The sequence below is a fragment of the Dipteris shenzhenensis genome, chromosome 25 (genome assembly GCF_047967505.1).
Source record: "Dipteris shenzhenensis isolate YYH24624 ecotype China chromosome 25, Dip_SZ_1.0, whole genome shotgun sequence".
Lineage (NCBI taxonomy): Eukaryota > Viridiplantae > Streptophyta > Polypodiopsida > Gleicheniales > Dipteridaceae > Dipteris > Dipteris shenzhenensis.
Genome location: NC_141620.1, coordinates 16,812,240 through 16,824,399, shown reverse-complemented (window position 1 = coordinate 16,824,399; position 12,160 = coordinate 16,812,240). Strand labels below are relative to the sequence as shown.

Sequence of the window (12,160 nt, the reverse complement as noted above, 5' to 3'; positions counted from 1 at the left end):
CTCTTTTACAGTACAAAAAGTACAGTGCATTATGGTCATATGGACGACATTTTCACGTAGAACGCATCGATTCAAAGAGAGTCACGTATGATTGTGGAGTCATGGCTAACGTCACACAAGATAGCCGAGCAAGTGCTTCGGATACCAATCTTCTCTCCTCACAGTTGGATTATTGTGGAACCATACGCGACATCTATGAAATTGATTTCAGACGATTTACTATTTTCATTCTTGACGTAAAATGGTTTAGAACTACTTACAACGGTCCCCATGCGACTGTGAGAAAAGATGGTAGCGGTCTCTTTGCAATAGACTCCACCAAACATTGGACCGATGAAAGTGATACTTTTGTTCTTCCCGAGCACTGTGAGCAGGTGCATACTAATGATTTAATTAGTCGAAGCTTTCGTTTTTTAAGTCCATTGATATATATATAATTGACGACATTTGGCACGTGATTTTTCATCTTCAATATAGGTGGTTTTTCATCCGGATCGTTCTGATCCAAGATGGTGGTACGTGATCCAAGTTGCACCACGAAGTAAGCAGATTTTTGAAGATCGAGATGTGGATATGGAGATGCCACTACCAATGCCGGATCCAATTGATGAATCTAGCGAAGAAGATGTAGATCACCATATGAGGCAAGAGGAAGATGCGCATAATGACATCGCACGGGAGGAGGATGGAGATCACGATATTGACGAGGAAGACAACAATCGTCAAGATCAATCACCACACTTAAGCTTAATTGAAGAAGATGATCAAATACTTTTAGGTGAACGTACGATGCTAGAGTACGATGATGATATAGGAGATCAACTCGGTATAGAGTTGGAGATAGACATGCTTGGCGCCTTAGACTTGGCTCAAGATGAAACAGTTGATGTAAATGCTCTTATTTAATTTGATTTTTCTCATCTCAAACTTAGACATGAATATATGAGCTTCGAAGGCTTGATGTACATGCTCTCATTTTTTAATTCTCTATGAGCTCAAACATGTATGAAAATTTAAAAAATTTTGTCATTGGAAGAAAATAATTTTTAAGGCTAAAAAAAAAAAAAAACCTCTCTGTAAAACGTCGCTTTAATATATTGTCTCAGTGTCGCTATATAGCGACCTTTAAAAGTCGCTATATAGCGACTTTTACTAACGTCGCTATATAGCGACGCTTAGTAAAAGTCGCTATATAGCGACGATTTACGACACCCGATTTTTATACCGACGATTAACGCTAAGCGGACGCTAATCGTCGGTACGTAAACGTCGCAATAGGATGCGTGTGTAGTAGTGAACTGCACGTCAACATGACTAGCATCTCTAAGAACAACACACCCTTTGAGACAAGGGATTTGTGAAATGGTCTAAACACTGTTGCATGAGTAGCAATGTGGGTGCAATGGATCTCTACTAATGCGAGTCCCTCCGCCCGAGTCCTAGTGATACTCAGTAAGGGGGTTGTTGAGGCTAACAAAGTGCAATACACCCACAACCTGATGCATTCATTTTCTCTAGAGTCACATTTGTTTTTTTGCGAGCTAGGGAAAAGGGGAAAAAGAGAAAAGTAAAATATACCTTCTTGCCATATCCAAGTTGAGATACTTGTTGAATGAAGCTGTTGTGCAATGACTTCCTGAGGCTCCCTTGTGGCATTGCATCGAGAATGGTGAAGTCAAAAACGCCAAGTGCATGCTTGGCACGCATGTAGGAGATGTTCTTAGCGACATACATAACAATCCCCTTATCCACAAACTCTTCGACTAGGCACGCGAGTGTCTGTTGCCTATTTGCCACAAAGGAAAGCTTTTCACCAAAGAAGGGGAAAGGATCAAATTATTGGTGGAGGAGACAGTAGCTATATTAATTACAAAAAAATATTTAGGTTGATTATGCTCACTGTGGCACTGTCTTCAGGGTTTGAGCCGTTCGGCAATAGTGATCTGGTCGGTAGGCGGCACATCCAAGTCCACTTTGACAATCGCGAAGGCAATGGTATCGATTACTGAAGTGAAAGGGGCCCTCAGGTTCTCCATTTGATTTGCCGCCCAAGGTGCATAACTGTGTATGACATTATCTGGGACAAATGAAATATTGCCCTCAAATGGTTCACCTTTGATTACTATCGTTGTGGCATCCACCTGCAAAGAGAATGATGAGGTCCCACCTTTGCTGGGTGCTCGTTTGTTTATTGTTGGTCCCTCTATCCAAAAGAACTCATCAACTTCGAAGACTTCTTTGAAGTCTATGACGTAGGCAAGTGGGATATGCAAAGTGATAGTTTTTGAGCATTCACGATCAGTGAAGTCGACCCGCATGTACACAGGGTAGGGCACATCCTTCGCTTTAAATGTCCGGTATTTTGCCAATGCTCTTCCTTCAAATGCGAAGCAGTAAGACACGAACTCAAAGACGTGCTCATTGGGAGCATGGGAAGTGCATTGGCATTTGCTAGTGTTATCTGTGCACCGAAGCTTTGTTCATTTGGCCTACTTCTGTTATTCATCCCAGTCCCAATAGTTGCTTCATGTGGTGCCCCAAGACTCGGTTCAGGATCTGTTTTTAGAAGATGAGCTCCGATATTTGAGCTTGCTGGAAAATAAATAGGCCAAAGGTTATGAGGGAGGGTACATTGAAAGAAGAAGACGAAGTTTGTACTACCTAAGGTGGAGTTAAGGCATGTTGTGATTTTATGCTTCAGATTTACTTAGAGAAAATGTTAAGAAAGCTTATGTCTGAACTTCTATAGACATATGAGTCGTTCTTTATGCTTCCTTAAGGTGGAGTCAAGGCATGTTGTGTTTTGATGCTTGAGATTTACTTAGACAAAATGTGAAGAAAACTTATATCTAAACTTCGTGTATATAGGTAGTGTATATAAAAGATTTGTTTCCATACAACAAACTTTAGCAAAAAACAATTCCTTTTTGTAATTGAATGTTGCGTGAACAAGCAAGAGTAAGTTTAATCTATTTCAAAAGTTCATATTCCAGTGAAATGCGCCATTGATTTGGACCTACATTGCAACAGACTTTGGGAAAAAACAATTTCTTTTTGTAGTTGAATGTTGCGTGAATAAGCAGTGTTTATGAAACAAAACATATAAATCAGTTTATTCTATGAATGTCTGTTTCAAAATGGAAAAGGAAAACCAACTTGCTTGCATACATAGTGTTTAGGAAATAGACATATGAAATCATCCTACATTCTTCTTTGTTTTGTTTCAAAATTGAAGATTTCCTAATGCAAAAGTACAAATGTGTTGCAAAGCAAAAAGGCGTTGTCATATATACTTTCCCATGGCGTAGCATATTGAATATTCGAAAGAATACATAAAAGTTGTCAACTAATGTACACAGGAATGTTTTTGGGAATGAGGTAAAGCACTTTATTAAAAATATTTTAAAAAAGTAGAGTTGAGTGAAGTGATTGCTCCAAGTGATTATTTAAAAAACAAAACAATGGGAAATACTCTACGCATCTAAGACCTCTAAGCCATTGTGTTCTTCAGGAATGGGTGGTGCCACATCGATAATTATAACATACTTTAATTTTACTTCACGCCCTTTGTCTCGGGTAATTTGATGAACTGAAGCACAAAAAATAGCGATAATGAAAATTCGAAGGGAAAAGCAACCACTGTGCGCATAAAAAAAGAGACACCCTTGGCACAAGCTTGCATGGCGGTGACATGGAAGGCGGTTTTCAGTGTTGGCTTTGGGTTCTTGCGTATGCCGTCTTGCTTCCTAGGAGCTAGATTTAGTGGCGTGCTTGAAATACATGATGGTTTTGGAAGTGATGTCTTTATCAAACAACTCCCTGAAGCATATATCATGCCTTGTTCCACAAGAGCACGCATAGCGTCTCTCATTGGTGCAGGCAATCCTAGACAAGAAAACAAATTGTAAAGAGAGCGTATTACACATCATGATTCAATAAATTAACAAGCAAGGACAAGAAAATGTTGCTACCTCCCATCTGATTGAAAGTCTCAATTACAGCAGGCAGGGTTGCGATGGGGTTATTTGATATTTTGGGAGGCATCAAATGATCTACAATCGTTGCATTTCATTAGTGACAAAGCCAAGCACAAATAAGGAGTGAAGCCAAATAAAAGAGGGAGTGAGGATTGATTAAAATAGGCACGAACCAGTATCTCCACTTGACTTTCCATCCTCTGGATATTGTTGCGCTGCAAGAAGCGGCTTCTTCTGTTGGGAACGTGCAAGCATCCTCTGGTGTGCAGAAACATTCATCCTTATTGTATTTTGATTGCTAGATCTCTTTTGTAGCAAAAAAGTAATAGAAACTGCTTAGCAGAAATAGGACTACGTAATGAACTTAGACTTAGGAAGTGAAAGTGATTGTAGAGGCACGGGCAATTTCCTTGGAGCGCTACCATCACGGAGCAAAGGTAAAGGATCCCTGATTGGTTTTTTGGATTCCACCATGTTCATCAAGCCTGTTAAGATCACAATCGTATCAAAAGAGAAATGAAAATCAAATATATACATTAAAAGGAATCACGAAAACCGCAGCAATCCAAACCTGGTTCAAACTCTCCACTACTCGTATCCATGGATTCTCCTAATCCCTCGCATTCATTTTGGGAAGGCGACTTCTATGCACTTGAGATGATCGACATATTGCACGTCAAGACGAGATATGGGGACACAGGACATAGAGCAAGAGACGAGCACGAACAAAGATAGGGACGGATAGCGATGCAGCAAGGAAAAACGGTAGTTGTGAAGTGCGTTTTCTAAGCCACTGCCAAGCTCTCTGTATTTGGAAAGAAAGAACCTTGCCATGCCTGTGTGGATCGTAGGTCTGCCCATGCGTATTTTCATCCTTCCAGTAATGCTGTCACATCCTTTCCAAAAGCATCGAACCTAAAAGAAAGACTTGGTCCGCGTACACAAAGTTTTTTGGTGAGGAATCATCTGCGAACGTAACATTGGCATCTATGACAAGGCGATCTGCTGTTATTCTTCTTTCCATGATTCCTTGCAGTTTTCAAGCAAAAAGGGATGTGTATACGAGAATTCCGTGGCTCCTACCTTAATCGCCAATTCACTCAGAAGAGTGATGTGTATAGTTAATGAAGGATATCAAAGGAATTGAGAGACTCATCGAAGTACGAGGTAGCAAAGTCTAAAGATGGCGTGATGACTGAAAAGCCGACGAAGGGCAAGAAAGATTTTAGAAAGCAGGTGGTGGTTCAGGAGGACAGTTGGACTGAAGTTGGAAAGAGATCCGCTACACAGGGAGCTAAAAGACCTTCTAGAGGTAGGAAGGATACGGAGGGGTGATGGAGTTTGTATTCACTGTATTTGTAACTATTTGCAGTTTGCTAAAAGCACAGTCTCCTAATGAAATGCAATGTTCCTAAGAGCACGGTCTACAAATAGAGTAGCCACATACGAACCCAAGAAGAGGGATATGAGGATTAATCCCACATGTAACTCATCAATCCCAGATGCAATTCTGCTTTATTTTTCTGTGTCAGAAGTAAAACTTCACTTCATACGAGCCCAACGAGGTACTGGGCTCAACTGGCGAGACATCCTATTTGGCTATCATCGTCAATGCAAACATCTACAACAGGGTTCGTGAACTGCTACAACTGTGTTGCATGAAAAGCAACTACTAAAAGATGAGCTAACAACATAGGGAGCGCTTGACGCTCATCACAAAAAATGAAGTCCTTTCCAAACTAACTAGCAATCAGAATAGATACAAAAATGTGAACCTGAATCAGAAGCATGATGAGCCTCTGAGCCATGCTAGATGAGATTTCTATGTTATGCTTACTAGCCTCTGAGCCATGCTCACTTGCCTCTGAGATTGTGTGGGAACCATGTCTAGTTCTAGACCGGCATGCACAGTTCTGATGACTGTCATTGTCATGTTCTGTTCTTGGTTCCATTCTAGTAGTCTCTCACCTTGCCTTCATGGGGGGGTGTTGGAATATGAAGCCAAAGTGAGTCAAAAATGAGTGTACTAGGTGTCTAGGGGGTGTTTTATAGTCTAGTGAGTCCTAGACATGCCACGTGTCGTATTGGGAGTTATCCCATATACACTATGGCTTTCTAGAGTCTAGTGTCACACTATATAGTGTTGTACTTGTCTCGAGTCTTTTGATATTAGTCAACATCAAGCTATCTACATGTGAGTATGAATTTACGATTATGAAAGACCTTTTGCAAACTTCCCATTTTCAATGTCCATGCATTGTACCATTTTTCATTGATCACGACAGTTAGGGGCTTGCATATCTAAACAGCCAAGAGGGATAGGACGCTTTGCAAATTCGTGGTAGAGAACATAATCGTTCCTCCTCCTTTCATTACACCTTCTTATCTCCTACGCCCGTGCAAATGTAGGGTGGGCGTCTGGGCGTTTTGCCACTCAATTTCTTCCTCCACTGCTTCGATCTGATCTTTGCCAGGGACTTGTCTTGATCTTTTGCCATTCAATTCGCCTCGATCTGCACTCGCCTTGATCTTTTGCCACTCAATTCTCCTCGATCTGTACTCTCCTTGCTATTTATGATTCAAACCGTGCGCATACTTTCCCCTCTTTCAAAACTTTGTGCGCGAAGGCCTGTCTCATCACTCAGTTTGGACTCAGCATATTCAAGCGTCATTCTACCTCTGTTCTCCATTGGGAGGTGGTTTGCGAGCACCGGGATGTATCATTCTTCTCCTGTTGCATCTTTTGGTCATAGGACACAAAGCACAATAGCACTGGTGAATCCATCTTCGTCGTTGTAGAGGACTAAACCTCATCCAAAGCTGTCTGGCCGCATGCAACGCGAAAGTCCCACATGTTGGGCAACGCAAAAAACACGAGACAACAGTAGAAGGTCACCAAACACAAAAATCCCCGTGGCAACAGAGCTACCATCGCATGTAACGCAAACGGGCCACGTGTTAAGCGTTTCGCGGAGGACCAACCCTGAAATACCACGGGGAAGGAAAAATGGCAACAAAACCAATTTCGCTTCTTCCCGTGGCAGGCCAAAAATACCTATTTTGTCTTTCTTATCACACATCTTCACTAATGCCTTCCTATGGCCGGCCAAAAATACATACATACGAACTTCGAAGATTAGCACTCTTCCAAGTGTTGCATCTACTCCAACTATAAAGGCCGAGATCCCAGAGGTTTTACGGAACGTTGCTTGAATTCAAAGCACCTTGCATTTGCATCTGTGTTCATTCTCCTATTCGCCAACAATATCTGGGTGCTCCATGAATTGTGCAGCTCTGAAGTTCATTTAGCTCCGGGGACAATCTGGAGGAGGAACCTCGATGCCTTTAGTCGAGCTCCTCGACCCAAGAAGAAAAGACGACGGCCTCGAATTGTCGCGTACGAATTCCACTCTTTTGTGCTCACTCCTAAAAGGGGCATGGGAAGGGTATTCAGAGCGGCAATCAGGAGAGCTGCTTCTTCGGGCAAATATACCGAGCCTTCTGCATGGCCGTCCACTCTTATATACAGACAATGTTCGACATTCACGGCCACACCGTTGTCAGACGCTGGTAGAACCGCGCCATTCATCAAAAGGGTCCCAAAGCCGGGTGATTATTTTTAAGATTGGATATAATATATATATATATATATATATATATATTCGCAAGATTTCCAACCACAGCGCTGTTCTTGGACGTCATAACGTTTTATAGTTCTGGCCTGTAGATAAGGCAATGGCAACTCACGAGTTATGGCGAAAATTTTTCGAAGATCCTTCGTATTGGTGGGACAACAGATTCAACAAGGTGAATATCCTTTTCATTTTGTGCGAGTCTTGGTCCTTGAGCAAAAACGTGCATGGACGCATATCTCTGAAAAGCGGGCTCTGTGAATGGAAGAGTTTCTAGGCAGTTAAAACTGATAGCTTGCTGTTTGTCAATCCATGAACTTTGTTGTGACAGAGGAATCCGAAATTGCCGGACTTTGTGCATAGGGCAACTAAAGACTCTTTGTGGATCGACAGTTGGGTGGACCCTCCTTGGGTAGAAGCAAAGTTATCAGCTTATGATGCAAAAGAAACAGATTCAAATAATGCTGATAGAACAGCATACCCAAGTGAACACTGTGTCAGGTTTCCTTTACGCACAAGGTTTAGATCACTTGAATCGATATGAATTTGTGGATGCAGTGTTTTGTCCTTTGTGAGCAATGATAGTTTGTGCTGAAAGATATTTGCATACGAAGCTTTTTAATTTATGCTATGCAGTGTGGCAGGGGATTATGCTGTGTTTAAAACGTTTGGGAGTTTGAGAAAACTTTGTGACGAAGGCCTGCTCAATGAGGCTCTTCATGCTGCAAATCTCATGGATCAGAAAGGACTTCGTATTTCCACTACAATCTTCTACCGACTTATACAGGTGTGCATGAGCAAGGGAAACTTAGCAGCTGGCAGGGTTTTGTATGGCCTTATTATAAGAAGTGGATTTGAATCAGATGTATTCTTGGGGAGCCATCTGATCCGCATGTTTACTTTTTTTGGTAGCTTGTGTGAAGCAGACCAAGTTTTTAACAAACTGCCTACACCTGACATATTTTCTTGGAGTGCGATCATTTCAGCTCATGCCAAGCTTGGACAAGGTGAGCAGGGCATCAAATTATATTACCAATTGCGGCAATCGAATGTAATGCCAGATGGGCATGTCTTGGTAGCAGTTCTTAAAGCATGTATCAGTGCGATAGCGCTGACACATGGCAACTTAATTTATGGCCACATTGTGGAAAGTGGTTTTCAGTTCAATATAGTTGTTGCCAATGCCCTGATTGACATGTACACAAAGTGTGGGAATCTTCAGGATGCACAGAGAGTTTTTGACAAGATGCCAGTACGAGATGTGGTGACGTGGAGTGCAATGATTGTAGGTTATGCTCAGCATGGGCATAATCATGTTGCTCTCAAGATTTTTCAGAAAATGCAACAAGAGGGCATGGAGCCAAACATTGTGACATGGAATGCAATAATTGCAGGGTATGCTCAGCATGGGTATTTTCAGGAAGCTTTCCAAAAGTTCCAGCAAATGCAACAGGAGGGCAAGGAGCCTGACAATGTTACATTTGTAAGCATCTTGAAAGCATGTACAAGTCTAGATCAGGGGAAGGAGATTCACGGCCAGGTCGTAGAAAGTGGCTTAGAATGTGATGTGATTGTTGCGAATACTCTCATCGACATATATGCCAAATGTGGAAGTCCTGATGATGCTTGCAGAGTGTTTGACAACATGAAAATCCGAACCATTGTGACATGGAATGCTATGATCGCAGGTTATGCACAGAATGGGAATGTCCAAGAGGCGGTCCAGTTTTTTCAGCGAATGCAACAGGGGGGCATGAAGCCAGACAATGTGGCATGGAATGCATTGATTGCAGGGTATTCCAAGAATGGGCATGGTTATGAGGCTTTCAGACTCTACCAGCAAATGCAGCAGCTCGGCTTAGAGCCAGACTATGTCACATTTATAAACATTTTGAAGGCATGCTCCACTATTGCTGCATTTGATTGTATTAAGTTGATTGAAGCTCAGATTTTTGAGGGTGGTTTTCATTTGGATGCCATGGTTTCAAACACCCTCATAGACATGTTTGCTAAACATGGAAGTCTCGAGAATGCACGTAGAGTCTTTGACATATTACCAGACCGAACTCCTGTTACATGGAATGCAATGATTACAGGATATGCCCAACACGGGTTTGGTCAGGAAGCTCTTGAACTTTTCCAGAAAATGCAAGAGCAGGGCATGGAACCGGACAATATCACACTTGTGTGTATTTTAAAAGCGTGTTCTAGCATAGTTGCCCTAGATCAGGGCAAGCTGATTCATGAATACATTATCAAGAGTAGTTTTCAAGCAGACATTTTTGTTTGGAGCTCTCTTGTTGACATGTATGCCAAATGTGGGAGCCTTGACAATGCTAAGACACTGTTTTCAACTCTATCAAATCGAGATGTGGTGACTTGGAATGCCATAATGGCAGGATATGCCCAGAACAACAAATATAATCTAGCTCTGCAATATTTTAGGGATATGCAACAAGAGGGTTTGAAGCCAGACAATGTGACTTACGTTTGTCTTCTATCTGCATGCAGTCATGTAGGTCTTGTAGAAGAAGGCTGTTTACTTTATAAGATTATGATAAATGACAATGTCATTGCACCAACTCTTGACCATTATAATTGCATGGTGGACCTTCTTGGCCGTGCTGGATGCTTGAATGAGGCACATGGCCTACTTGAAAGTGTGCCCTTTCAGCATAATGTTGTGGGATGGACATCGTTGTTGGGTCACTGCAGAATACATGGCAACGTGGAACTAGGGAGAAGATGCTATAATCATCTTATCTCATGTGATCACACATATGCGGCTGGCTACATGCTAATGTCAGATCTCTATGCCCATTCTGGCATGTGGAAGGATGCGGACAACATACAAGAATTGAGAAAATGTGCAGACGCATGGAAAAAGCCAGGAAGTGCCTTTGTACAGATCGATGACATGGTGCATGAGTTCATTGTGGGAGACAGGAGTAACCCACAGTCGGATGTTCTCTATTTGAAACTCAAGAACTTACATATGCAGATGAAGGTGGAAGGATATATGCCATCCTTGGGATTGATGCTGTCAGAATGATTGCCCACCATACCTTTTGGCACATCAATACAGTCTTGGGAAAGTTCAGATTGTCAAGAATCTTTGGTTATGATAAACTGCCGAAATCATATCAACATTCTGGAATGTACCTGAGAACGATCTATGCTGGGGCACTGATGAAATCCCCCATTCACTATTTGTTTTCCTTGGCTTTTCTGAGGCCTATGTAATGTGTTGGGTTTCCCATGGTCATCCAGGAAGCCTGACACGTTGTCACAAAACAAATCCAAGCTAATCCAAAACGTTCTCTCATGTATTCGATGATAAAAGGAGACATATTGAATGTCGTAGGAAGATGTGTTAAGTTTCTAGATGGGGACAGGCTGCCTTGGTTAATACATTGTGATTGTCATGGGGAGAAGTGTCACTGTTTGTTTTTAGATGGGATCTCGCTTGATACAAATGGTACACCAACCAGATCTACTGAAAAAGGAACGAAGCAAAGGAGAATTTGGGACAGCCTGAGGAAAGCTTGCCGGCATACAGCAGGGCGTGTGCTGTTCTTGCTGGAACCACGTGGTCTGAAGATTCTTGTAGCTCCATTGGTGCTACAGATCTGGAGGCGGAATAGCTATTCCATGAGGGCGAGGTGATACGACTTTTCTCAGATCAAACTACCACACCAAGGAACAACCTGGTAGAGGTCAAATCCAAGAAGCAATAGGCGGGAGGGGGCAGTTAACTGAGATTTGAAGGAGAGCTCAGCTGCTATTGCACTGGCGATTGAGCAAAAACCTAATTCGGTGGCAATCAGGCAAAGAGGGCAGGACATCAAGCAATGTGACCATGGGCAGGAAGGCTTCAGTGAGAGCAGCCTCATCAAGACAAACATTGTCTATTCCGAAGCTCTCATTGTCATCAAGATTGGTGAGAGAGTTATTCTCTATGGTGAACAGCCTTCCACACAATGTGCACACTGCAGGGAAGGGTGAGGGCGTGTTGGAGTGATGAAATGTCTCAAGGATTCTTTCGTATGTACTTTCGGCCATGGTAGATATGCTTTTGGAGAAGCATATGCTGGCACCTTATCTCAAACGTTTTCTAGCTCTAAAATTAACAGAGTACCACGAAACCATTATCCTTGCTTTTACTGAAGTTTGGACTAAAGTTTTCATCAGGCACAAGTAATAGCAACACCATGTTCTGCAACTATGAGCAGCATCTTGTTCACAGTGTTGCAATGGATGATTGGAACTGTTTGTCCTGTTGTGCAATGCTTCGCTTCGCTTGTGCATAGTGAGTTGCTCTAAATAACAAAACACATGGGTCTTGTGCCCAAATGTATGTCTGAACAAATAGAAGTCTTGAAACTAGCGATCTGAAGGAGCATCAGCTCCATCACTTTTGTAGTCAGATGTGATGTAAATCAAGAAGGGGGATTATTGTGCATCTTGTTCACAGTGTTGCAATGGATGATTGGAACTGTTTGTCCTGTTGTGCAATGCTTTGCTTTGCTTGATTTGCTCTAAATAACAAAA

The 12,160-nt window shown here is 42.1% G+C and overlaps 2 protein-coding genes across 7 annotated transcripts; one reads left to right on the top strand and one right to left on the bottom strand.

The window, feature by feature from the left end:
- Nucleotides 1-3,285: 3,285 nt before the first annotated feature.
- Nucleotides 3,286-4,609, bottom strand: LOC147885523 (uncharacterized). Of its 2 annotated transcripts, XM_087396932.1 has the most exons (5): nucleotides 4,400-4,609; nucleotides 4,163-4,283; nucleotides 3,972-4,052; nucleotides 3,664-3,885; nucleotides 3,286-3,589 (listed from the first exon to the last, which is right to left on the bottom strand). In XM_087396932.1, exons 1-5 carry the CDS (start codon nucleotides 4,400-4,402, stop codon nucleotides 3,474-3,476), a joined length of 543 nt encoding a protein of 180 aa, XP_087253058.1. In that variant the 5' UTR covers nucleotides 4,403-4,609; the 3' UTR covers nucleotides 3,286-3,473. The 2 variants fall into 2 exon arrangements, with proteins under 2 accessions (XP_087253058.1, XP_087253059.1); XM_087396933.1 differs by having other exon boundaries at nucleotides 4,163-4,609.
- Nucleotides 4,610-7,030: 2,421 nt separating this feature from the next.
- On the top strand, nucleotides 7,031-10,855 carry LOC147885522 (pentatricopeptide repeat-containing protein At2g33680-like). 5 transcript variants are annotated; one of them, XM_087396630.1, is made up of 4 exons: nucleotides 7,031-7,547; nucleotides 7,705-7,784; nucleotides 7,941-8,128; nucleotides 8,246-10,855. In XM_087396630.1, the coding sequence occupies exons 1-4, from the start codon at nucleotides 7,415-7,417 to the stop codon at nucleotides 10,659-10,661; spliced, it is 2,817 nt and encodes a 938-aa protein (XP_087252756.1). In that variant the 5' UTR covers nucleotides 7,031-7,414; the 3' UTR covers nucleotides 10,662-10,855. The 5 variants fall into 5 exon arrangements, with proteins under 5 accessions (XP_087252756.1, XP_087252753.1, XP_087252755.1 ...); XM_087396627.1 differs by having other exon boundaries at nucleotides 7,031-7,586; nucleotides 8,003-8,128; XM_087396629.1 differs by having other exon boundaries at nucleotides 7,031-7,586; nucleotides 7,941-8,110.
- Nucleotides 10,856-12,160: the final 1,305 nt, after the last annotated feature.